This window comes from Schistocerca serialis, chromosome 4, assembly GCF_023864345.2.
Source record: "Schistocerca serialis cubense isolate TAMUIC-IGC-003099 chromosome 4, iqSchSeri2.2, whole genome shotgun sequence".
NCBI classification, from domain to species: Eukaryota; Metazoa; Arthropoda; class Insecta; order Orthoptera; family Acrididae; genus Schistocerca; species Schistocerca serialis.
This window is the reverse complement of record NC_064641.1, coordinates 316,886,042-316,911,183: the sequence shown is the minus strand read 5'-3', so window position 1 is coordinate 316,911,183 and position 25,142 is coordinate 316,886,042. Positions and strand designations below refer to the sequence as shown.

The following is a 25,142-nucleotide window of genomic DNA, read 5'->3' as shown; positions in this document are numbered from 1 at the left end:
GGGTTTCCATCTGAGCTCTTGATATTCATACAAGTGGTTCTCTTATCTCCAAAGGTCTCTCTAATTTTCCTGTAGGCAGTATCTATCTTACCCCTAGTGAGATAAGCCTCTACATCCTTACATTTGTCCTCTAGCCATCCCTGCTTAGCCATTTTGCACTTCCTGTCGATCTCATTTTTGAGACGTTTGTATTCCTTTTTGCCTGCTTCATTTACTGCATTTTTATATTTTCTCCTTTCATCAATTAAATTCAATATTTCTTCTGTTACCCAAGGATTTCTACTAGCCCTCGTCATTTTACCTACTTGATCCTGTGCTGCCTTCACTACTTCATCCCTCAAAGCTACCCATTCTTCTTCTATTGTATTTCTTTCCCCCATTCCTGTCAATTGTTCCCTTATGCTCTCCCTGAAACTCTGTACAACCTCTGGTTCTTTCAGTTTATCCAGGTCCCATCTCCTTAAGTTCCCACCTTTTTGCAGTTTCTTCAGTTTTAATCTACAGGTCATAATCAATAGATTGTGGTCAGAGTCCACATCTGCCCCTGGAAATGTCTTACAATTTAAAACCTAGTTCCTAAATCTCTGTTTTATCATTATATAATCTATCTGATACCTTATAGTATCTCCAGGGTTCTTCCATGTATACAACCTTCTTTCATGATTCTTAAACCAAGTGTTAGCTATGGTTAAGTTATGCTCTGTGCAAAATTCTACCAGACGGCTTCCTCTTTCATTTCTCTCCCCCAATCCATATTCACCCACTACGTTTCCTTCTCTCCCTTTTCCTACTCTCGAATTCCAGTCACCCATGACTATTAAATTTTCGTCACCCTTCACTATCTGGATAATTTATTTCATCTCATCATACATTTCTTCAATTTCTTCGTCATCTGCAGAGCTAGTTGGCTTATAAACTTGTACTACTGTAGTAGGTGTAGGCTTCGTATTTATCGTGGCCACAATAATGCGTTCACTATGCTGTTTGTAGTAGCTTACCCGCGTTCCTATTTTCCTATTCATTATTAAACCTACTCCAGGTATAACCCCTATTTGATTTTGTGTTTATAACCCTGTAGTCACCTGACCAGAAGTCTTGTTCCTCCTGCCACCGAACTTCACTAATTCCCACTATAGCTAACTTTAACCTATCCATTTCCCTTTTTACATTTTCTAACCTACCTGCCCGATTAAGTGATCTGACATTCCATGCTCCGATCCGTAGAACGCCAGTTTTCTTTCTCCTGATAACGACATCCTCTTGAGTAGTCCCCGCCCGGAGATCCGAATGGGGGACTATTTTACCTCCGGAATATTTTACCCAAGAGGACGCCATCATCATTTAATCATACAGTAAAGCTGCATGCCCTCGGGAAAAATTACGGCCGTAGTTTCCCCTTGCTTTCAGCCGTTCGCAGTACCAGCACAGCAAGGCCGTTTTGGTTATTGTTACAAGGCCAGATCAGTCAATCATCCAGACTGTTTCCCTTGCAACTACTGAAAAGGCTGCTGTCCCTCTTCAGGAACCACACGTTTGTCTGGCCTCTCAACAGATACCCCTCCGTTGTGGTTGCACCTACGGTACGGCTATCTGTATCGCCGAGGCACGCATGCCTCCCCACCAACGGCAAGGTCCATGGTTCATGGGGGGAGGAATTAGTATCTAAACACCAACAAATTTCTACTATTTTTCCATTTTTAAAATCTGACATATAAAAATTTATATATTAGATGTCTAGAAAGATTTTATGCTGTTAGGTGCACATTACTGCTAACCTGTGTTTATCACATTAATGGATAAATAAATGACTACTTATTTTGTGTTAGTGTCATGGTTGCCTGGTGATGAAGTTATCAGACTTTCGAAATCTAGCATAATAAATGAACATCATCAAATACAGCTTTTTGGAATTAATTTCAAAATAAAGAGACTAAATAGTTGTACTATGCAACAATAGTATATCAGCTGACATCGCCATCTCTTCAGCAAAATGTAAGATGAAAACCTAATAAAACATTGCCAGTGCAGTGTTCTATGTTTGTGTGCATACGACGAAAGACGGCACAATATCATTATGTCAGGGGTCAAATCTGACGACTGGTATCGATAAGTTCAACCCACTACCTCTTATTTTACAACTAGAAACAAATCGAATACCTCCCCTTTCTGCATTTCGGAACTCGCTTATAACCTTTATTGACCATCTGATTATTTTACAGCCTACGCGGTTCTTGTCCTGAAAACTTTTATTTTGCCTCTGGTGATAGGTGTTATTTGACATTAAAGCGACACATTCTGGGAAGGGACTACTACATCGACTTTCCACATGGTCATAATTGTTATTCAGCTTCGATGCTTTGAAGTTTTGATTTTGGGACTTTCCCATTGTGATGACATTCAGGTACTACGTGCTTGTATGAAATACCTATGTACAATTGTATAAACCGGATTGAATGTGTGTAAGTCTGTTCTCCCAAACCTGAAGATCGATTTCAACTAAATATGGAACAGACACAGTAACCTCATTAGTACCTGCACTCTGGAGCCTAGATCCAATACAAGTGGAAATATGGGCGAAAACGTGTTTTTTTTTTCAGTCTCTGGAGTGTAGGTGTATAGACTGCCATGCATGACAGGCGAATTGTGTGGGAGTATATCAACATGCTTTGCAGGGGCTATACGTGGAGAGGTGGGGGGAGAAGAGGAGGAGAATGATGTGGACAAAGAAAAAGGGAGGAGGAGAGGGATAGAAAGGGGGTTAAGTAGTCAGACAGAGAGAGAGGAGGAGGAGGAGGAGGAGGAAGAGGAGGATGGGATGAACAGGAATTGTGGGGAGAAGGAGGTAGAGAGAGAATGAGGGGAGGAAGCTTGTTGTGTGGGTAGCATCGGCATGCCTTGCAGGGCTACACCTGCAGATGGGCGAGGCTGAGCTAAGAAAGGGGGGGGGGGAGGAGATAAATAGTGAGATAGGGGTTGGGGAGAATGAGCTGGACAGAGAGCAGGAGATGGAGAGAGTTGGGTGAGGAGGTGAGGGTGGACTGAGGGAGGAGAGAAGGAGATATACATGGAGAGATGGTGATGCAGGGGGCAGGTGGAAGGGTTAGAGGGGTAGTGAGCAGGTGGAAAAAGAAGGAGGGCACGATTATATGGACAGAGGGAGCGGGAAAAAAGATGTGATCAGAGAGAAGAGTCGAGGAAAGGGATCGAAAGAGGGGCAGGAGGTGACAGATAGACAAAATGGGAAAGAGGAAATGAGCATGCAGAGTTTAAAGATTAGTCGGGGAGAGAGAACAGGTGAACACAGAGAGGGAGGAGGAGTAGAAGTCGGCAATATTTGTGACAAAAGCATACTTGAGTGAAGCTTCGGGTAAATGGCTGATGTGCAATAAATGAAATTCGTATTTCGTCTCTAATGACCTTGATATGGACTTCGACGGGACGTTATACATCACTTTCCACACTTTTCTTTCGCTACTGAACTTGGATTTCTATCTCCAGGCAACTAACTGACCTCTGGCCATGACAATCAGTCAGATTTCAACTTGTAGCAATCCCCCAATGACAATGATCACTGCACTACACCTGTCTGCGACGGTAGTCGATAGTCTCCTGGGATCGTGGCCAATGGACTGAATGCATAAGATTTTTCATTCTAAGTGAGCTGTTCCATTTCATGGAGATACAAAGTGCTTCTGAAAATGTCGATGAATTGTCTCAGAAAATAAGGTTGGTGTTGTACCTAATCACAATTAGCTACAATTAATTTCTGACTGGTTGCAAAACTATTGGTACCTATCATGAAACGCTTCTCGTGAATTCGCTCACAGAAACGTGGTCACGCGTTGTTGGATATCATCCTCATTACAGGTAGTAAGACTTGATTCTACGAATATGATTAGGAGACCAGGCGACAGTTGATGGCATAGTGTTTATCGTCTTCCCCCAACTCTGTCGGGCAGAAGTTAATGCTGGATCAAGCCCTTGCCATTGAAAAAGACGATCAAACTCGTCTTAATCTTGGATTCTTTTCAGCCAATTTTTTTGGATGACAGGGAAGACGATAACCACTACGCCAGATTATTACTGGGTCTTGGTTCAAATGGCTCTGAGCACTATGGGACTTAACATCTATGGTCATCAGTCCCCTAGAACTTAGAACTACTTAAACCTAACTAACCTAAGGACATGACACAACACCTAGTCATCACGAGGCAGAGAAAATCCCTGACCCCGCCAGGAATCGAACCCGGGAACCCGGGCGTGGGAGGCGAGAACGCTACCGCACGACCACGAGCTGCGGAATTAGTGGGTCTCCAGATGATAGTGGCAGCAGCAGGTATCTCCTATAGTGATGCGGATGTCCAACAGTGTCTGACCACGGTGTTGCCAGCGATCCATAAGAAGCGTTTGCTGACAGTTTCCAGCAACTTTACGACCGATTTCAGAAGTGTGGTGTAGCTGATGGTGGTTACTTTTAACGGCAGTAAAGGTTTTTTTTGTTTCCCTTATTCTGTGTGACGATTCACAAAACTTGTCAGACGCATTTTGTACAGTTTCTTTAAAATTTTACGAACGCGTGTGAGCGATTCGTCTTGGTGGTTACGTTGAGCTGCTGAATATAAACCACCCTAACTGAGGTCATTTACAAGATTTGCTCAACATTACAACATGCGACAGTTACGCACTCAGAAAATTTCCACTGGAATTGACAAGGCGCCTTGGAGTGCACAGTCACACTCAAGGAAGTACGTTAACTATAACGTGAGGAATTTTCATTTGCGCTTGGATACCTTTCTTCCGCTGACATGGTATACGCTTTCCGCAAACATTCACTTTTGCTTTGTTCACTAAATGAATCAGTACGAGAATTCTTTTTTACATTGTAATATCATTAATGGTATAACAAATATGCAGATGGAGGTTACGTGTTTCCTAGCCAGTATCCATACGTACAATGCGTTACGTAAGAAGCTACTTACCCTGTGGTCATCGATGCCGGAGAACTCGTGGAACTCCTCTCTGGTGATCATGAAGGCCGCCAAGTTGGCAGTGTAGATAGCGAGGAACACCACGGCGAACATCGCCCACACGTTTGTCATGAACCTGTAGGCATTATAGCAGACATAAAATTATTTCATCATCCGACGATGTTGCTTAAGTATTAGGCCTACACTGACATTTGAGTGGCCGAAGACCATGGGCAGGCACTGAATGTGGTGTTACTAGAGACCGGATTATATGCATTTGCATGTCGCATATGTATTTGCGTATTTGGCTTCTTTTCACCGGTTATCGCATATTTTACCTAACAAATAGCGTGATGCATATTTCCGCTCTACGTTTACAATATTTTAAAAATTAAGACGGGTGTTTTTCATGTCTCATAGAGTCGACGCGACCTTCAAATGCGTGCGATCGCTAACCGAGAGGCTGATGGCCAGCGAACTCATTACTGAACAGGAACAGGCAGGCAGAGTCAATGCGTCTGCTGTCCGCGACCGGATCAATCCCCTCCTCTGCCATATTGCATTCGTCGCCAACAATTAAATTGAATTACGCAAGTTATTGCCCCACGTCCATTGTTTCTGTTTATTTTTATTAGTATTCCTCCTCACAAAGTTAGAAACGCTATCCTCAAAGGTTTCCTGCACAAATATTGTTTAAATCAAAATATACCAGATGAATCAACATGGCGTAAAAATTGCATACCGACAATTTTCCTATATGTTCTGGAAAAAAATACACAATCAACTCCAGGACAACATTATTTGGATTTCAGTTGACGAAACTACCGACACTTGTGGTCGTTACACTGCAAATTCAGTTGGTGATGAGTTAAAACAAGACCCTTGTTCTTCCTATTGAGTGACCTGCAAAGAACATGAAAAGAGAAATCATTCTACGATTCCCAGATTTGTGAATGAAGGTGTCAGAAAAATATTTCCAGAATCTTTTGCTTGCTCAAGCAGTACATCGCCTTGTTAAAGAAGTACGATCTACTTCTGGGAACGTAAATAAACTGATTTCATTCAAGGCACATCTTACAACAAAAAACTATCAAATGTGCCTTTACCTCCAGAATCACTGGAAAACGTTGAGGGCACGTGGTTAGAAGCTGTATTGTTTTACAATGAACATTCCGAGGCCATCAGAGACGTAGGAAACGACTTCGATAATGCAGAGGCTTTGACAGTTGGAAGGAAGCGTTTAATGATTCCATTATTAAAAATATCCTTGCTGTGATCAGCATTCTTTTTTCCCGTTTACCTGTGAGTATTAAAAAGCTTGAAACTCAGCGTCTGACGTTGAATGAATCTATTCAGTTAATGAATAATATTAGTCTACTGAACTACTCATTGCTTAAAGAAAAGTTCGAAAACATTTTAAACAATAACCCAGGCTTTGAACCCTTGTCACAGATTGATAGTTTTATTAATCGGACGGGTGAAGTTTTGCCAGAAACAAAAAAGTGTCAACATTGCACTCAAATTCAAATCCTGCCCAGTTGCCTCAGTTGACGCAGAACGGTCCTTTTCTGCTTATATAAACGGTTTGCGTGATCGAAGACACAATCATACTAGTGAACATTTGGAGCAGTACCTGATTGTTTATGATTAGAATAGTAGCAAAACGTAAAATATTTCTTGTACGTGCACCTCTGCGTGCGATACATCTCAGAAATTGGACCTGTGCATATCGATTGTTTCGCGGCGACTAATTCACATCGCATTCGCTTGGTACCGACAACAACAGCAAAGAAGAAACAATATTTGAAACACAGTTTGTGTCTTCTTTTTGCAATTTTGTAAAACTAATCTCAAACAGGACCCTGCCTAGCCTCTACCACGAAGTGAACAGATGATGAATTCAGAGTTCTAAATGCCCCGATTTTTCGCGTGGCCGTCGCTCTTCCTCGCAATCGATATGCACAGATCCAACTTCTAGATACATCGTTCGCAGTTAACTACTATGTTTTTGTATTATTTGATCTTGCATGTTTCGACGCTTTTCATACATATCTTATTTTTCATGCATATTTGCATGCATATTTTGAGCTTTTATGTTGCATATAATCCAGTCTCTAGATATAAGGTATCGATTCGACGAGATACTGCAATCGTTCTGGGTAGATTTCAATCCACTCATCTTGTAGTGCTACCCACAGTCGTTCTTGTACAGTTGGCTCATAGAACTAAATGCTCAGCTTGTGTTAAGATGGGGTGATCTGCCAGAGAAGGGCGGATGGATAAACGCTCAATTTGGTTCAGATCACGTGATGCGGGGGAGGCGGTGGGAGGGGGCAAAACCACAGTTTTGAACTGGAGAGTTCAAGCAACCAAAGACCGATGACATACACATTGTTCTGTTGAAACATGACATCTCCACCAGGATACTCCAATGCCAGAAGAAAACGTATACGTTTTACACGAATTCTTTTAAATATTAGCTACTGAATTAACATGGCAATTAATATTTTATGTGTATGTCGATCCGACAGTGGTTTTATGGACCCCTTTTTCAATAAATTAACAAAATTTCTAGATAAATACTTAGGTACAAAAGTCGACCTAATTTTGTGTGGAGACATAAACACAACTATCATAAATGAAACTAGTACCAGCCTCATACATATCCTTCAGAGCTTTGGCGTGTCCCTTATGGTTAGTAGTGCGACAAGGATTACTACAAAACTGCATCAATAATTGACCACGTATTCACAAATATCGCCGGGAAATATGTGATGTAGCTGTAAGAGATTTTGGGATATCAGACCATTTCTGTCAAATAATAACAGTAAAATCGGATATGGAAAAATCCCCTAAGCTGCAAGCTTGCAAAAGACATTTATCAGAAGTCAAAATACAAGATTTTTCAGAAGAACTAGAAAACCAAATCTGGTATGAAGTGTATAGAGAAACCAATGTAAATGTAACATCCTCTAGTTTCTCAATATTATTTAAGTTAGACTTTGAAAAGAAATTTACGAAAGTACTCACGTCATTATCGGTGGCTCACAAAACAAATGGATAACAGCAGGTATTTAGACGTCCTTTGAAACCCATAAGTACCTCAGTCCCATGAAAAAGACCCATAATGAGTGAGAGTTCCTAAATTTCTGTCACAGATAGAAAAGTTTTATAGGAAGGTGCCGATTGCTGCAAAAAAGTCATTTAATGACAAAATAATATATAAGGCAATAAATAAAAGCAAAACAGCCTGGGTAGTCATAAGAGAAGGAAACAGGGGGAGACAAACAAAAGCATAACAACCTACTTATAAGGGAGAGGGATAAACTAATGATTGATCCGCACCACCGACGAAACTATGTGAATGAACATCTTTTAAGTATTACAGAGAAGTTACAGTAAAAATTCCGAATAATTACGCATGATGCTATGACGAACTACAGAGAATGAAGTCACTAAAACTGCACAGAAACTAAAAAATTAGAAGTCAGTAGGTTGTAGCACAGCATTGTATGCTAATGAAACATTGACTGTGGGAAAACCAGAAGAGAAGAGAATAGAAGAACTTGACATGTAGTGCTACAGGTGAATGTTGAAAATTAGGTAGATTGATAAGGTAAGGAACGAGCAGGTTCTGCGCAGAATCGCAGAAGAAAACACTGACAAGAAGAAGGGAGAGGATGAAAGGACATCTGTTACATCAGGGACTGACTTCCATGATACTAGATGGAGCTGTAGAGGGCAAAAACTGTAGAGGAAGACAGACAGTGGAATACATGCAGCAAATAATTGAGGACGTAGGTTGCAAGTGCTACTCTGAGATGAAGAGGTTGGCAAAGGAGAGGAATTCATGGCGGGCCTCATCAAACCAACCAAAAGACTGATGACAAGAAAACAGGCTTGGATGAAGTACCAAAGTGCGTGCTGAAACAATGTGTAGATACTATACAAGCAACTAAGACAAACATAATAAACGAATCCTTCACATGACGGAAATTTCCAGAGTATATAAAGAGGGAAGAGTTGCACCAGTGCTAAAGAAAGGTAATGCAGCTGATATTGAAAATTACTGGCCCATTTCCCTGCTGTCACCATTCTCAAAAATAATAGACTTAACTTCGGAGGACTGATTAATGAGTTACTTGAATAAATAAAACCTTTTAAGTGAATCACAGTTTGGTTTCCAAATTGATAGAAGTACGAAATCAGCCATAGTAGAATTCGCAAAAGTGGTACTTGATACTCTTGACAAATATGAGTGTGTCACAGGCATATTTTTAGATCTTTCGAAGGCTGTTGACACTGTTGACCATAAGATTTTACTAATTGAGCTAGAAGCATTAGGAATAAGAGGGTAGCTGATGACTGGTTCCAATCGTACCTGGCAGATAGGGTACAAAGAGTAGAGGTAATACATATTCAAAAAAGTCTATAGTTTTAGTAAAACACTTACCAGAGCCAAAAAGTAAACTAATATAGGAGTTCCTGATATATAAGGTATGTTCAATAAGTAGAGTTAAACTATTGTAGAGTCATATGTAAGTGTAGACTCCAGTAGATTTCCTAGTAGCTTTGGTCAGTTAAGATCGTAATCACATTACCTCTACGTTAGGTATGTTCAATACCTATTGGGAGTTACTTCATTTCGATTGCCTTGTCTGTGTATGCGATCAGTCTTTTAATATGTACCTTAGAAACCGACTGTGGTGCACCGTTTAGAAACTGACGGAGGATATGTAAACAGCCGCATAACTTACGGAACATTTTTGTTCTACATAGATATACTTCTAACTGTTATTTAATATTAAATAGAATTTATGACAAAATTGAGTGTTCAATGTTTTATTCGAAAATTATTGATTTGTAATGTGAAACAGTGGGATGTTCAGAAAAAAATTTAAAAAATGCACATTTATCATATAGCGCTAGAAAACGCCATTTCCCAAAATAAAGGGTAAAATAAGAGAACTGCAAAATAGAAACGTATCAACATCGCTTCAATACATCCTGGAGCTTGTAAAGAATATGTTTCTGTGATACACAAACAACTTTCGTACTTATCTATAATAACAGGAAACGCTTTCCTTTGATCATGATGAAGAACGTTCTGTTGAGTGAAAAATAACAACAACAGTTATACAGAGTCTTTACGTTTGTGCATGTAAACTGTACATGCATCAGAAATAATTGCTTTGGTTTTATAAAAGCTGAGAAGTTACACGACTAACTGATTCTCATTACCTTTTAAATGCAATTTACGTTTTTAGGTATTTAAAATACATTGTTGCAGTTCTAATTATACGCAAAACAAACAAAAAACAAACACAAGTCATCGGCTCCTAGTTTCTCTCTCACACATTCATTTATGTTTCTTTCTTACCAATGCTACCTATACTTCCGGTAACCCTACCATTTACTGTGTCATTTAAATACAGTATCAAAATTACCGAACTGAAGTTTTGGTAGAGTTCAACTGTATCAATAAATAAAGCAACAGTTTTTTCTCAGACAATGCGGAATTTGTTGTGGGGCATCATGGAATATTCCCGCTTCAGCTCCTACAGTTTCATGAAGTTCCGATAAGTGGCGGCGCTGTACATAGCTTTGAAAATGACGTCTGTGAAGGACGTGCGTTCCAAGCAGAGAGCTGTCGCTGGCACTCTTTTGACGGAAAACGAGAGCATCGCAGGTATTTATCGGCGCTTGCAGAATCTCTACGGAGGTCTGGTAGAGAACTAAAACACAGTGAGTCGTTGGGCGATGCCTCTATCTTTCAAACGAGCTTCATCTCCATGACAGCTCAAGGCCTAGTTTGTGCACCCTAGAGGAACTCACAAAACTTCATTGAACTGTTCTTCGTCATCCACTCTACAGCCGGGACCTCGCACCTTCCGAATTCCACCTGTTTGGCCCAATGAAGGACGCACTCCGCGGGAAGCATTACATGATGCAGCAAAACCCTGGCTCCGACGTCGACCAGTAGAATGGTACTATGCGGGCTTACAGGTCCTCCTAGTAAGGTGGTCTAACACCGTCACATTGAACGGATATAACGTTTAAAAGTAGGGTTTTGTTACCAAACGTGTAGGGAATAATACTGTGTACTGGAATCCTGGATGAGACCAACATGCTTTCAGGAAAATATGTGTTTTATTACTTATTGAACAGGCCTCGTACATCGACGACTTTCTTTATAGTATAGTTACTTAGAAAACAAGAGAACTCCATGCAGAGAAAAAATGAAACAACTGGTCAGTAAGCAATAGCGTGAAATTGAACCCAAAGGAAACAAATGGGATGACTTTCACTTTGAAGTGGGAAAATGAAACTGTAAATGGCACCTCTATAGATTGTGTAACAAATGCGAAATTCTAGGAATTAATGTTGATTCTCAGCTTAAGTGGTGTGAGCACACTGAGATACGTGCAAACAGAGTGCCATGATCTCAGATTCATGCCATCAGTGTGTAACAGAAAGTGTCTTTCAGTTACATGCTATTCATACATACACTCATTTCTTAGCTAAGGCATTCTTTTCTGGGCAGAAATGCACAAAATATGAACACATTTTTCAGACTTCAGAAAGGGGCCATAAGAATGACAACGAAAACCAGTAATCGAGCTCACTGTTCTGTTCAAAACGCTGGGTATTTTAAGTGCACTGTGTGAATACATTTACCAAATAGTTGTACACATAAAAAACACTGGTAATTACTGCACAGTCAGCTCTATCCATGACCATGGAACAAGATATAGACTTAACTTACATTTACTAAGAAGGAATAAACATGAAACACAAAACAGCATTTCCTTTCAAGGAATAAAACCGTTCAAAAAATTACCAAAGGAGATGAGAAAATTGGTAAAAGAAACTTATTTGAAGAGGCAGTTAAAAATGTATGTTAACCGAAACATTTGATACATTGAAAGATTGCTTACATAACACAGAGAAGGGGGGTTATGTAAAAAATTTAACCCAAGTAATAATAACGAGGATGAAACTCCGAACATTGCTGAGCTGTGGCGTTTTGCTTGGGCGCCAACGTATATGCAAGTACCTCGCCTTCGCGCTCTTATTTTTGCTTGTGACGCGTACTGAGTCTTGGCTGCCTTATCTTCGCCGGAGCGTTAACTGGAGGCTCTCGCGAAGAACGTGGACAGTTGGCGTTCGTGTTACCTGAGGCCGGAGTGCGCTTGTAGTGGAGCGGGAACCGACCACATGTATGGGGCAGCTTGGTGGAGAACCTTTCCTGTCGCCCGTATGGAGGCTTGTTGCTGCCTTGGGTTGCGTGCTGCTGGTTCCGGACACGGCTGTCTACGGTCGTCCGCTGCCTTATTGCCGCCTGCTGTACCCGACGCAAGCCATATCGGACGTCCAGCGTAAAGTTAAGTGAGATTGTACTTAGGGGATGTGTGTGGAGGTGTTCAGGACTGCTGCCTTACTTCTGGTAACTGTAAGCGCATGGGTGTTACCATGGAACTAAAGGTGCGCCGGGGGTGGCAGAGCGGTTCTAGGCGCTGCAGTCTGGAGCCGCGCGACCGCTACAGTAGCAGGTTCGAATCCTGCCTCGGGCATGGATGTGTGTGACGCCCTTAGATTATTTAGGTTTAAGTAATTCTAAGTTCTAGGGGACTAATGACCTTAGAAGTTAAGTCCCATAGTGCTCAGAGCCATTTGAACCAAAGGTGTGCCTATAAAGAGTTCATGGTGTTTAAGACAGGTGTTAAATATTAATATAATGCACGAGTGTGCCTCTACCAGCTCGTGGGAAATTGTTGTTTGATGTAATCGTAATCAACTGCAAGGCAGTAATCTGTTTATCAAATATACTGCATACGAGTGTTTGGTAGCCTTAGTGTAGTGGGCTCCAGTAAAATTTATAATGAAATTTTCAGAAAGGTGCTCGAGCGGTTTTCACTGAACAGTGGGGCACAAGAGTTCACGTAGTTTAATTGTGACTAAGACTGGAGTGCCTGCTGGCCTTTCTAGTAATTGTAAGTGTTTTTTAAATATCTTAATAGCAGGCAATTTTCCTTAAGGTTATTGATAAGATTTGCGCTGTTGGTTGTTCCTTGCATGTGTAATTCATTCGTAGTGGGGCAAAGGCAGTGTGCCGTTTTATTAGTGAATAATTTAGCCGGCCTGGTGGCCGAGCAGTTCTAGGCGCTTCAGTCTGGAACCGCGCGACCGCTACGGTCGCAGGTTCGAATTCTGCCTCGGGCATGGATGTGTGTGATGTCCTTAGGTTAGTTAGGTTTAAGTAGTTCTAGGTTCTGGGGGACTGTTGACCTCAGATGTTAAGTCCCATAGTGCTCAGACCCATTTGAACCATTTTTGAATAATTGAACCTGTTATTTAATATCTTTTGGTGTTTGATTACACTGTCCCTGCAGACCTGTTCTGTGCGCTTGTTAAATGTTACAGCTGGCTGGCTGGTGTTTTGGAGTAAGCGCTACCTTTCCACCTGTGGGTACCAGGGGCTGTAAAATCCTGAGTAGCGGGAGGTAACTCCGGGTCGAAGCTCGAGAGGTGGATCTTGTAAGAACTGCCGGCTTGCGCCTTCCGCCTTGGCTTCTCCAAGTTAAGTTTTCGTTCTGCCTTCGAGCGACCTGGCGTCACTACTTGCTAATTATTTTTACTCGGTTATTTATTATATTTATTACGTTTATTAAACTTTATGTGAAGAACACCATACAACTGTGAATTAATTTCAGCCGTCAAGCGCATAATTGTTGGCGGTTTTATAACTTTCTTATATAAGAGATAGACTTTGTTTCATAAAAAGACCTTGGTAGCAGATTAAGATATTGTTGTTTTAAAGGAATTTTTTTATATGATTGAGTGGTCCAGGTGTTATGGTGTGGGAGGCATTATATTGGATGGTCATACCGACCTTCAACGTTATTGTGACACGGTACTCCTTCTCTATCTGCCTCTTTTCAGGGGTGCATTCGGCCTTGACTTAATTTTTGTGGATGACAGTGCGCTTAGCGGATCGCACTGGGCGTGTGGAGGAGCTCTTGGAACGAGAGTGTATTTGGCAAATGGACTGGTCTGTTCATTCCGTCGACTTAAATCCGATCGAGCCTGTGTGGAGGACGTATTGCAGCACGTCCATATTTACACCGTACCGGTGGAGGAATTGGAATGTGTAACACGAGAACTCCCTACCAACAGAGTGGCCAGTATGGAAGCACCTTGCAGAGGATGCATAGCTGTGAGTGGTTGTCACACGGCCTATTGAGAACTATGTTTCGCCTTTTGTAATGTCCAGGGGCTATCATAAATAGCGACGACTTAAGTGTAGTTATTGTCTTTGAATAAATGTCTCATTTCTGTTCGTTTCATTGTGTATTTCTTTTAGTTAGCTTCTGTACTATACTGTAGAAGTTCTTTCTACGTTTGGTCCAAGTTTCATCGAGCTTGGCAGTAACATGTTATGCGGAAGTTAGTTTCGTCATCAAGTGTTGCACACCAGTACAGTAAAACGATCCACAGTATAATAAGGAATGAGTATCTATGCTGTAAGCTAGACATGGTCACAGGAAGAATATGAGCTAGTGATAAAGCTTTAATTATGGAGGTGTGCTGTCTGTTCTTGCGCTACAAATTTTTATATGTTGCCACTGAGATATTTCAGTGCCGAACTGCAGCAAAAGATCCGAAATTTTTTTCGTCTAGTGTAAATTTTTAACCATCACGTGGAAAAACTGGAGTTAAAAAACATTTTTTTTGTTCATTTTAAATGTATTTACAATTGCTAGTATGAACAACCATCAGCTGTATAATGGAATTATGACAATGAAAATTTGTGCCGGACCAGGACTCTAACTCCGATTTCCCGCTTATCGCGAGCGGTCGCCTTATCATTTTTTCTTTCATTCTTTTTTAAAAAGTAAAATTTTACTGCATCTGAGGAGACTCTGACCTTTTTAAATTTTTTTGTTTTTCTTCTTTTTTTTGACTTACCATTTTAATTGAATGTAAATGATATTCAAAGTCTTTTGATTACATTTAGAAAAATAAAAAATTCTGCTGTGTTTGACGAGATTCATATTTATTTAGATCACATAGGACGCGCTCCGGGCGATAAATAATGATGTGCAATTGGCAGCAGTAACAAACAAACATAAATGGAATTAAAAATGCCCTCCTGGTCGAACAAGCAAAATGGCATCCGCGCGCTACCAGCTTGTGGGCGGATACGCTCAGAATTCCATGGCAGCCAGGCGTGTTCCGGGCATGTCTCCGCCGGTTCCAGTTTGCTGGTACACTGGTCCAAGCCCTGGCATTACACAATCGCACTGAAATCACCTTCTCATACTCGGGACACCCCAGCTGCAACAGGAGGGGGGGGGGGGGGGGGTTCCAAGAAGGCACTACCCAAAAAGTTAGCATAGTATTGACGGTATCTCGGATTGTGCGTTAGAAAAGTAAAGTGATCTTGCAGGAATATCCAAAAATCAACAACGCTCTTATCTCCTTCATGAAACAAATAAGAGATCGGGAGGCCTTTTATCTAGTTCACCGCATTGGTCTTCGTATGATGTAAATGTCTCATCTGGGAACATAAGTGTCTTCGGTGCAATTACATGGGAGCCGTATGTAGAAGTTAGGCAAGCATTTTCTGAAGCAGCTGCCACACCTCTGCAGAAGATCCACACATCAGTCGATGCTCGTCTGTGTCAAGCATGTGGTAATGGGGGCAAAGCAGCGAATCTATCATGTTAATGGCTCGTAAAAGAAGTTATATGTATTTCCCATTGACAACCAGATTCCAGGTTGCCCGAGCATTCGTGTCGAGGAGGACATAGTACACAGAACGCCAGACCACAGGCCATGAGATCGTAGAATATCGGCTTTCCGCAGCATTTCGAGTATGATTTCTTATCATTAGGTGATTATATCACGTGCCATCGGGTTCCTGGTACTAGGCAAGTCAGTATGGACGTAACTGTATGCTATGAAAAAAGGTCATGACATATACAGGGAGAAAAGTATTTAAACCGACAAACTCTGGGAGGTTGTAGGGGACATCAAAAAATTTTTTTTCCCTAATGTCATTTTCTCCTATGAGGAATATTTAAACCTGTAGAGGAAGATTTCTCTGATCGCCAATTAATTAAACCAACACTTTTCTGTTTTTTTATTACCAAGAGACAACACATTAACACAACCCAATTTCAATTACAGGTGATTTTCAAGAATGCCTCCATTGACACGTAAACAAAGGTTACATCGTCGGATCATGTTCTGTCTGACACGGGCAAAAACTGCAGGAGTATCCTGAATTGTTCCTGCTGCTGTTAATATCCGGGCAACCAGATCCTCTTCTGATGCAACAGGAGTTGCGTAAACAGGGTTGCGCATCTAGCCTCACACAAAAAAGTCCAGAGGGGATATATCTGGGGATCGAGAAGGCCATGGTACAGGACCACCTCTGCCAATCCACGTTTCTGGGAACCGTAGGTCCAGGAATCGACGCACACGACGACCGAAATGGGCCGGGGCCCCGTCATGTTGGAACCACATGCGTTGTCTTTTAGGGAGCGGGACGTCTTCCAGCAATTCTGGCAAAGCTCTGGCGAGAAAATTGTACTAGTGCCTGCCATTTAATGGCTTAGGTAGCAGGTACGACCCAATTAAACAGTCCCCAACAACACCGACCCACACATTAACGAAGAACCGCACTGATTGAAGGATCCCGCTCCACATGCTGCAAGACAGCTTCCTCATTTTGCAGCGTTCTTACCGTGCGACGGCGTCCCTGTCCAGGTAATCTGCTAAATGACCCGGTCTCACGCAGACATTGGTAATGAGCAGCAAAGGTCGTATGATGCGGGATACGGCGATTAGGACAGTGTTGTTGATAAACCCGCTGTGCAGCTCGTCCGTTGTGGTGCGCTATGTAGTACGCACCAACTATATTAGTGTACTCACTCCAGGTGTATCGCTCCATTAGTAAAGAGAGACAATGCACTACTACGCTGGTGGACAGCAGTTGCCTACAACTGAAGAGCGTAATACGCCCTCTAACAACTGAAGATCGTAATACGGCCTCTAACAACTCACGAGCGTAGTACGGCCTCCGCCGGTTTAAATAATCCTCATAGGAAAAAACGACATTAGGGAAAATATTTGTTTTGATGTCCCCTACAACCTCCCAGAGTTTGTCGGTTTAAATACTTTTCACCCTGTATATGAGAGAGAAATACGTGCTACTGCAACGGGTACCACTCGGAGGGAGGGAGGGCGGGGTGAAAGGGAGGGGCCAGCTCATCAATCAGGCTTCCCGTTAATCCGGTCCGGCGGCGGGTCCACGATTTAACCATCTTACTTAGATTAAGGGGAGCTGCGCTGGTATGGACGTTGACAAGGCCGAAGCCGCCGTGTCGAGGAGGAAGAGTTAGCGTGCCGTAATGGACTTTGATGATGAGTCCCACACTTGAAAAGTAGCCTAACGTCGCCTGGAGTCTGTCCGCCATTGCCATTGGCATGGGTAAAATCTGTTCAAATGGGGTAGTGCGAGGCCAGACGATTGTTAACAGAATCCACCCGTTGTATCATGTCCAATGCTCTCAAAAGGTTGCCACGAACGTTCGTGCGGATAGCTTGAAGAAGGTGTTTATAGAAGTTAAAATATTCTGGGTTATTAGGCCTCGTCATGTTTCTTCTAAAGTGAACGACGTTTCGACCCCTCTGTTGGGATCTTCCTCAGGATCTTCTGGTGTCCACTACAGCTAGCCGCCGGCCGGCCGGCCTAATAACCCAGAAGATTTTAACTTCAGTGACAACGGCCCCGAAAGCCTGCAGACTTACATACAGGCGTTTATAGTTAGACCGTGCGCTGTATATCATGCGTGAAGGTTATCTCCAAACATTTGATCTTGTCCACCAATGGCTGGAAGACCTCTACCAACGAACATAGCACCAGATTTCGTCAGGTTCACACTGCTTCCCGAAGCAGTCTCATGTTGGTTATACATTACAGTGCCTCTTGCAATTCATCCCGTGATAGAACGAAGACCACCAGGTCACCTGCATATGCACAGCAGATGAAAGCAAAAAATGGTTCAAATGGCTCTGAGCACTATGGGACTCAACTGCTGAGGTCATTAGTCCCCTAGAACTTAGAACTAGTTAAACCTAACTAACCTAAGGACATCACACACATCCATGCCCGAGGCAGGATTCGAACCTGCGACCGTAGCGGTCTTGCGGTTCCAGACTGCAGCGCCTTTAACCGCACGGCCACTTCGGCCGGCAGATGAAAGCATGTCCCCTCATTGTGACCCCCGTCAATCGGGTCCTCAAACTGTGTAACAGTGGCTCAAGGGCGATGGCCTAAAGGACCACAACAGCGGACATCCTTGGCGCACTGACTGCACGACAGTAACAGGGCCCGCCACATGGCCATTGATCAGCACTCGCGACGTGGCACTTCAGAGGATTCATAAGACGATGTGTATAAATGCGTTTGGTAAGGCCATCCGCCGCAGCTCTTCCTCTAGAAAGACGCGACTCACTCTATCAAAGGCGTGGTCGAAGTCCACTGTCACTAATGCACAGCGACTGCGGCAGGTCGCTGCCAGGGCTATGATGTCACAGTAATCGCTAACCGCCGTCTGAATGTTACTGTCACCACCAAAGCACGTTCGATTCACAGAGATGACTTGAGGAACGACGTGCCGAAGGTGAGCGGCAAGAATCCGGGTAAAAATCTTGATGTCACAGTTTAACATGGTCAACTCCCCTACCCCCAGACGGCTTGGAGTCCGGGATAATCAGGCCTTCTACGAATTAAGGTGGGAGAGGAAGGTCACGTTTCATCAGTTCTTCATACAGCGCAGCCCACCGTGAAGCCATGATGTCGTGGAATGTGGGGTAAAGCTCCAGCGGAAAGTCATCAGGACCTGGGGCTTCGTTTGCTGTACCCTTCTGAAGAGCAGCGGTGACGTCATCAGCTCCGCCAAGGGTTACTGTAAAGGGGTGGAGAATGGCATTCATTACCGCGGTGGTCTGGTCCTCTGCTGCATATAACTGTTTGTAGTGATAGACAAAGGCCTCTGCGATACCATTCTGGGACGTCAATCGGCTACCATCTGGCATGTCAACGGCGTTGACCAGCTTTCTCCGACACCATTGCTGCTCTCGGATAATATGATGCGTGGACGAGAGTTCTCCTCGTACCCAATCGTGACACCTTGTACGTACTATTGTGCCCTCAAGGCGGCGACGCATAAGCGAAATTAGAGGGCCTTGGCTTGAGAGGTAGCGGAGAATTGTGAAATAATATTTCATGGCATGTCGCTGCCACAGCATTTCGGCCTTAATTCATCATCGAACGACGTAATGCAGGCTTGGTGCAATCGAGGCACCACCGGAGAGTTGAAGGATATGCTGGAAGGCGTCACACACAGTTTTTCCACGTTGTCTCTACGACCAGCCTGCGTTCCGGATTTTTGAAATAGACGACATTCAGCTTCCATGGGCATCGACCGCGCCATACCTTCTGCCACTGGAGGGAAACAGTGCAAAAGTAGGCGATAATGTCGGAGAAGGCCGTAGGTCACAACTCAGCGTCATGCGTGGCAGTTATGAGTCCTTGGGAAACATAAACACAGTCAAGACGACTGGCTGAATGGCTGGTGACATACGTATACACAGCACGCGGTCCGAAGTACCGGTGAGTTTCAGTTCATGCGCGAGCAGCTTGAATTTCTGGCATGTGGTGAAACGGGGGTGTTGGTCCTTCTGGGGTAACACACAACTGAAGTCGCCGCCAATAATAATACGGTCGTAGTGACGCACAAACTAATGAGCAACCTCTTCTGAGTACAATGCGTTAGGTTAACGCCATCACACGAGAATCACCATAACTTTAGACCGATCTATTCGCACCATCAACAGAACAGTCTGTGCTAACGGTATACCACGCCTTCCACATCGCTGGCAACGGGTTCTACACAACGCTGGTGACTACTTTGAAGGAGAATAACAGGTGCAAACATGTAACTCTTTTGTATCGGTTGTGAATAAATAGCTGCCACTATTTAAGTTCCAATCCTCGTAGTTGCAGCCGGCCGCGGTGGCCGTGCGGTTCTAGGCGCTGCAGTCCGGAACCGCGCGACTGCTACGGTCGCAGGTTCGAATCCTGCCTCAGGCATGGATGTGTGTGATGTCCTTAGGTTAGTAAGGTTTAAGTAGTTCTAAGTTCTAGGGGACTGATGACCTAAGATGTTAAGTCCCATAGTGCTCAGAGCCATTTTTTTCGTAGTTGCAGAAATCAATGTAGGACGTACGACGAACGTATCAGTTAGGGCAGTGCGGCGTAATTTGGCGTTAATGGGCTACGCAGCAGGCGGCCGACTGAGTGTCTTTGCTAACAGACGATATCGACTGCAGCGCCTCTCCTGGTCTCGTGACCATATCAGTTGAACCCTAGACAACTGGCAAACTCTGGCCCGATCTCAGATGGCAGGAGCTTATGCTCAAGTTCAGGTCTGGCGCAGACTCCACGAAGCCGACCCGAGTTGTCAATGAGGCATTATGCAAGCTGGTGGCGGCTCTAAAATGACGTGGATTGTATTTACATGTAGTGGACTGGGTCTTTTGGTCCAACTGAACCGATGATTGATTGGAAATCAATCTAGAGACTACATCTACATCTACATGGTTACTGTGCAATTGACATTTTAGTGCCTGGCAGAGGGTTCATCGAACCATTTTCATACTACTTCTCTACCATTCCACTCTCGAATGGCGCGTGGGAAAAAGGAAAACCTACATCTTTCCGTTCGAGCTCTGATTTCTCTTATTTTATTATGATGATCATTTCTCGCTACATAGGTGGGTAGCAACAAAATATTTTCGCATTCGGAAGAGAAAGTTGTTGATTGAAATTTCGTAAATAGATCTCGCCGCAAAGAAAACCGCCCTTGTTTCAGTGACTGCCACCCCAACTCGCGTATCATATCAGTGACACTCTCACCACTATTGCGCGATAAGACGAAACGGGCTGCCCTTCTTTGCACTTTTTCGATGTCCTCCGTCAATCCTACCTGGTAAGGATCCAACACCGCGCAGCAATATTCCAGCAAAGGACGGACAAGTGTATGCAGGCTGTCTCTTTAGTGGGTTTGTCGCATCTTGTAAGTGATCTGCCAACAAAGCGCAGTCTTTGTTTCGCCTTCCCCACAATATTATCTATGTGGGCTTTCCAATTTTAGTTGATCGTAATTGTAATTCCTAGGTATTTAGTCGAATTGACAGCCCTTAGCTTTGTGCGATTTATCATATACCCAAAATTTATCGGATTTCTTTTAGTACCCATGCGGATGGCCTCACACTTTACTTTGTTTAGAGCAAATTGCCACTTTTCCGCACCATACCGAAATCATTTTGTAATTGGAAATGATCGTCCGATGACTTTCTAGACGGTAAATTACAGCATCATCTGCAAACAATCTAAGGGGGCTGCTCAGATTATCACCTAGATCATTTATGTAAATCAGGAACAGCAGAGGGCCTATGACACTACCTTGCGGAACGCCAGATATCACTTCTGTTCTACTCGATGATTTGCCGTCTATCACTACGAACTGTGACCTCTCTGAGAGGAAATCACGAAACCAGTCACACAACTGAGACGATACTCCATATGCACGCAATTTGATTAACAGTCGCTTGTGAGGAACGGTACCAGAAGCCTTCTAGAAATCAAGGAATATGGAATCGATCTGAGATCCCTTGTCGACAGCACTCATTACTTAATGGGAATAAAGAGCTAGCTGTGTTGCACCATAACGATATTTTCTGAATCCGTGTTGGTTATGTATCAACAAGTCATTTTCTTCAAGGTGATTCATAATGTTCGAGAACAGTATATGCTCCAAAATCCTGCTGCAAATTGAGGTGAGTGATATGGGTCTGTAATTCAATGGGTTACTCCTATTTCCTTTCTTGAATATTGGTGTGACCTGTGCTACTTTCCAGTCTTTAGGAACAGACCTTTCGTCAAAAATTGTTCAAATGGCTCTGAGCACTATGGGACTTAACATCTGTGGTCATCAGTCCCCTAGAACGTAGAACTACTTAAACCTAACTAACCTAAGGACATCACATACATCCATGCCTGAGACAGGATTCGAACCTGCGACCGTAGCGGTCACGCGGCTCCAGACTGAAGCGCCTAGAACCGCACGGCCACACCGGCTGGCACCTTTCGTCAAGTGAGCGGTTGTATATGATTGCTAAGAAAGGCGCTATTGTGTCTGCATACTGCATTTTCAGTCATTCATGGACTTCATGTTCACAAACAACGACGAAATTTTTATGGGTGACAATATGCCATGTCACCGGGTCGCGATTGTTTTGAAGAACTTTCTGAATAATTAGACCGGATGATATGGCCACCCAAATGGCCCTTACGAACAGCTGTAGACGCAGCATTGTTCAGTATTTTTGCATGGAACTTCCGACGTCTTGTTAAGTACATGCTACGTTGAGTTGCTGCATTACGCCGGGCAAAAGATGATCCAACACGATATTAGGACGTATCCCGCGACTTTTGCCACCTCTGCGTATAGTTATGCCGCAGACATGACTTCCTGGCCGCTGTTTTTAATCTTGTGGACCGTGGTTGATCTAGTAAATACTTCCTTGATGGCGGGAAGACACCAAGCTGGAAACTTATATCCGTCTTCACTGTAGAAGTTACATTTGTTATGGGGAATCTCACTCGCTTCTCGGACTCTCCCATGTAAACGAAAGTTGGTAGGCGAGTTCTTACATTTGAAACACGATGTCTATTAAAATTTCGCGCCAGTCGCATAAGAGTGGCGATAGCAGCGCCAATATGAGAATGCAAATCAGGTTTGCTTCAAATACATGCTGTGCTGTAACGGTCGTGAGCGTTAGGTACCTTTGAGACTGCACGTGATGAGTTGATGTTAGTCAAGAATGTCTTTGAGGCGACAAAGACACCATTATCAACAGCTGACTCAGTTTGAACGAGGTCACCTAATAGGGCTAAGAGAAGATGAATATTCCTACTGCGATGCTGCAGAAAGACTAGGCAGGATGTACCCTCTGCACATCATTGCTGGCAGCGGTGATCACGAGAATGTACGGATGCAAGAAGACAGCTTCGAACAGGCACGTGACACCACCTAGAGGGAAGACCATTGTGTTCGGCCTATGGCTCTGGCGCATCTGCAGCAACAATGTGAGCAGCAGTTAGCACCACAGTGACACACTGAACTGTTACAAATCAGTTACTTCAAGGACAGCTACGAGCCAGACGTACTGTAACATGCAGTCCACTGACCTTCCCCCCCCCCCCCCCTCCCGCCGGAGGTTCGAGTCCACCCTCTGGCATGGGTGTATGGGTGTGTGTGTGTTGTCCTTAGCATAAGTTAGTTTAAGTAGTGTGTAAGTGTAGGGACCGATGACCTCAGCAGTTTGGTCCCTTAGAAATTCACGCACATTTGAACACTGACTCCAAACCGCAGCCAATTGCGACTTTAGTGGTGTCAAGCGAGAGTTCATTGGAGGGCAGAGTGGAAGTCTGTTTTGTTTTCTGATGAAAGCGGATTGTGTCTCGGTGCCAGTGATGGCCGCGTGTTGGACAGGAGGAGGCTACTTGGGGACCTGCAACCAACCTGTTTGCGTGCTAGACACACTGCACCTACACCTGGAGTTATGGTCTAGGGTGTGATTTTGTATGACAACAAGAGCTCTCTCGTAGTTGTCCCACGCACCCTGACTGCAAATTTGCACGTCAGTCTGGTGGTGTGACCTGTTGTGCTGCCAATCACAAACGCCATCACTGGGAGTGTTTTCCAACAGGATAACGCTCGCTCACATAGCTCTATTGTACCTAACATGCACTACAAAGTATCGACATGTTGCCAGTATCGACGTGTTGTCTTGGCCTGCTCGATCACCAGGTCTGTCTCCAATCGGCATGCCAACTCCAGCGTCATCCACAACGAGCATTAACCGCCCTTGTATTGAACGACCAAGTGCAACAGACATGGAACTTTATACCATGAACTGACAATCCGGATCTGTACAACACAATGCATGCAAGCTTGCATGATTAAATTCAATGGTCTGGCGGTTACGTCGGTCATTAATGTACCAACATTTTACATTTTCAGTGGCGTATCTCGCGCTTACATTAATCTGTGATCTTGCAATGTTAATAACTTAAATAAGTTACATAGACAAATGTATTCCAGAAATTTCATTACTCTACATTAATTAATTTTTGACGTTGCGAATTTTCCGCCAGTGTGCTATTAAAATAAGCATAACGGTCAAAAATATTCTCTCTCAGCAGACGTCACATATTGCCGTAGAACACAACCGCTAGTCTTGATAACGGCTTCAGTTTGGAGGGGAAGAGTGACCACTAGTTTCTTCAGATATGCCACGTCCAACTGAAACGGCTCACTGACGACTAGATCCCGCATAGCTATCAAATTGCGATGATGCTGATTGCTATGTGACATCCGCTGTCCCAAATAGTCCCATACACTTCCTATGAGATTAAGGTCGGGCGATGCCTTAGTGTTTGTCAAACTAGAAACCTTTCTCTGCAGCCTTGTCAACACGACCGTTGTCAGTTTGGAAGACGGTGGTGCCCACAGTATACTCATCATGAAAATGTAGAACGAAGGGTGATATGTGGTCACATTAATGATAACCTTAATAAGTGATCGTCAGTCACCCACAAACCATGGCACAATCACCTATGGCCTGAACTACATCCATTAAAAGCTATGGGTTAAACCTGTTTTGGACTCCCGGTGAACTCGACGCTTCATTTCATTTGAAAAAGGGAAAGTGCAAGACCCCTACTCGTCAACCACACTACACACATCCAGTCAGCTAACGACCAGTTTCCCTGATGTTTGTCGTTTTGCGAGATGTCCGATTCCCGTCGTGATGTTCGCTCGGGAATCGGCTGAGATGCACCTGACAGTAGGGGAGACCGCAGCAAGTTTGCGCACCGGTCACGTTAACGCAGAGCGGTTTTGTCTGGAGCCATTCTTTCCAGAGCGCTACCGACAGTGGAAGATTAATACTGCCATCTACTGAGGGCTCTCACAAACTCCAGGACACCAGTTGAGTGAGCGTCTTAGCGCGGAGAATATATCTGCGTTTTTG

At 43.6% G+C, this 25,142-nt stretch overlaps 1 protein-coding gene across 1 annotated transcript in view; it reads right to left on the bottom strand.

The window, feature by feature from the left end:
• LOC126474415 (glutamate receptor ionotropic, NMDA 2D-like) overlaps positions 1-25,142 on the bottom strand; it is a 580,517-nt gene that overhangs the window by 148,117 nt on the left and 407,258 nt on the right. The window contains exon 7 of the mRNA XM_050101884.1: positions 4,980-5,103. Within this exon, the coding sequence (XP_049957841.1) occupies positions 4,980-5,103 (124 nt within the window). The remainder of the gene's footprint in view (positions 1-4,979; positions 5,104-25,142) is intronic.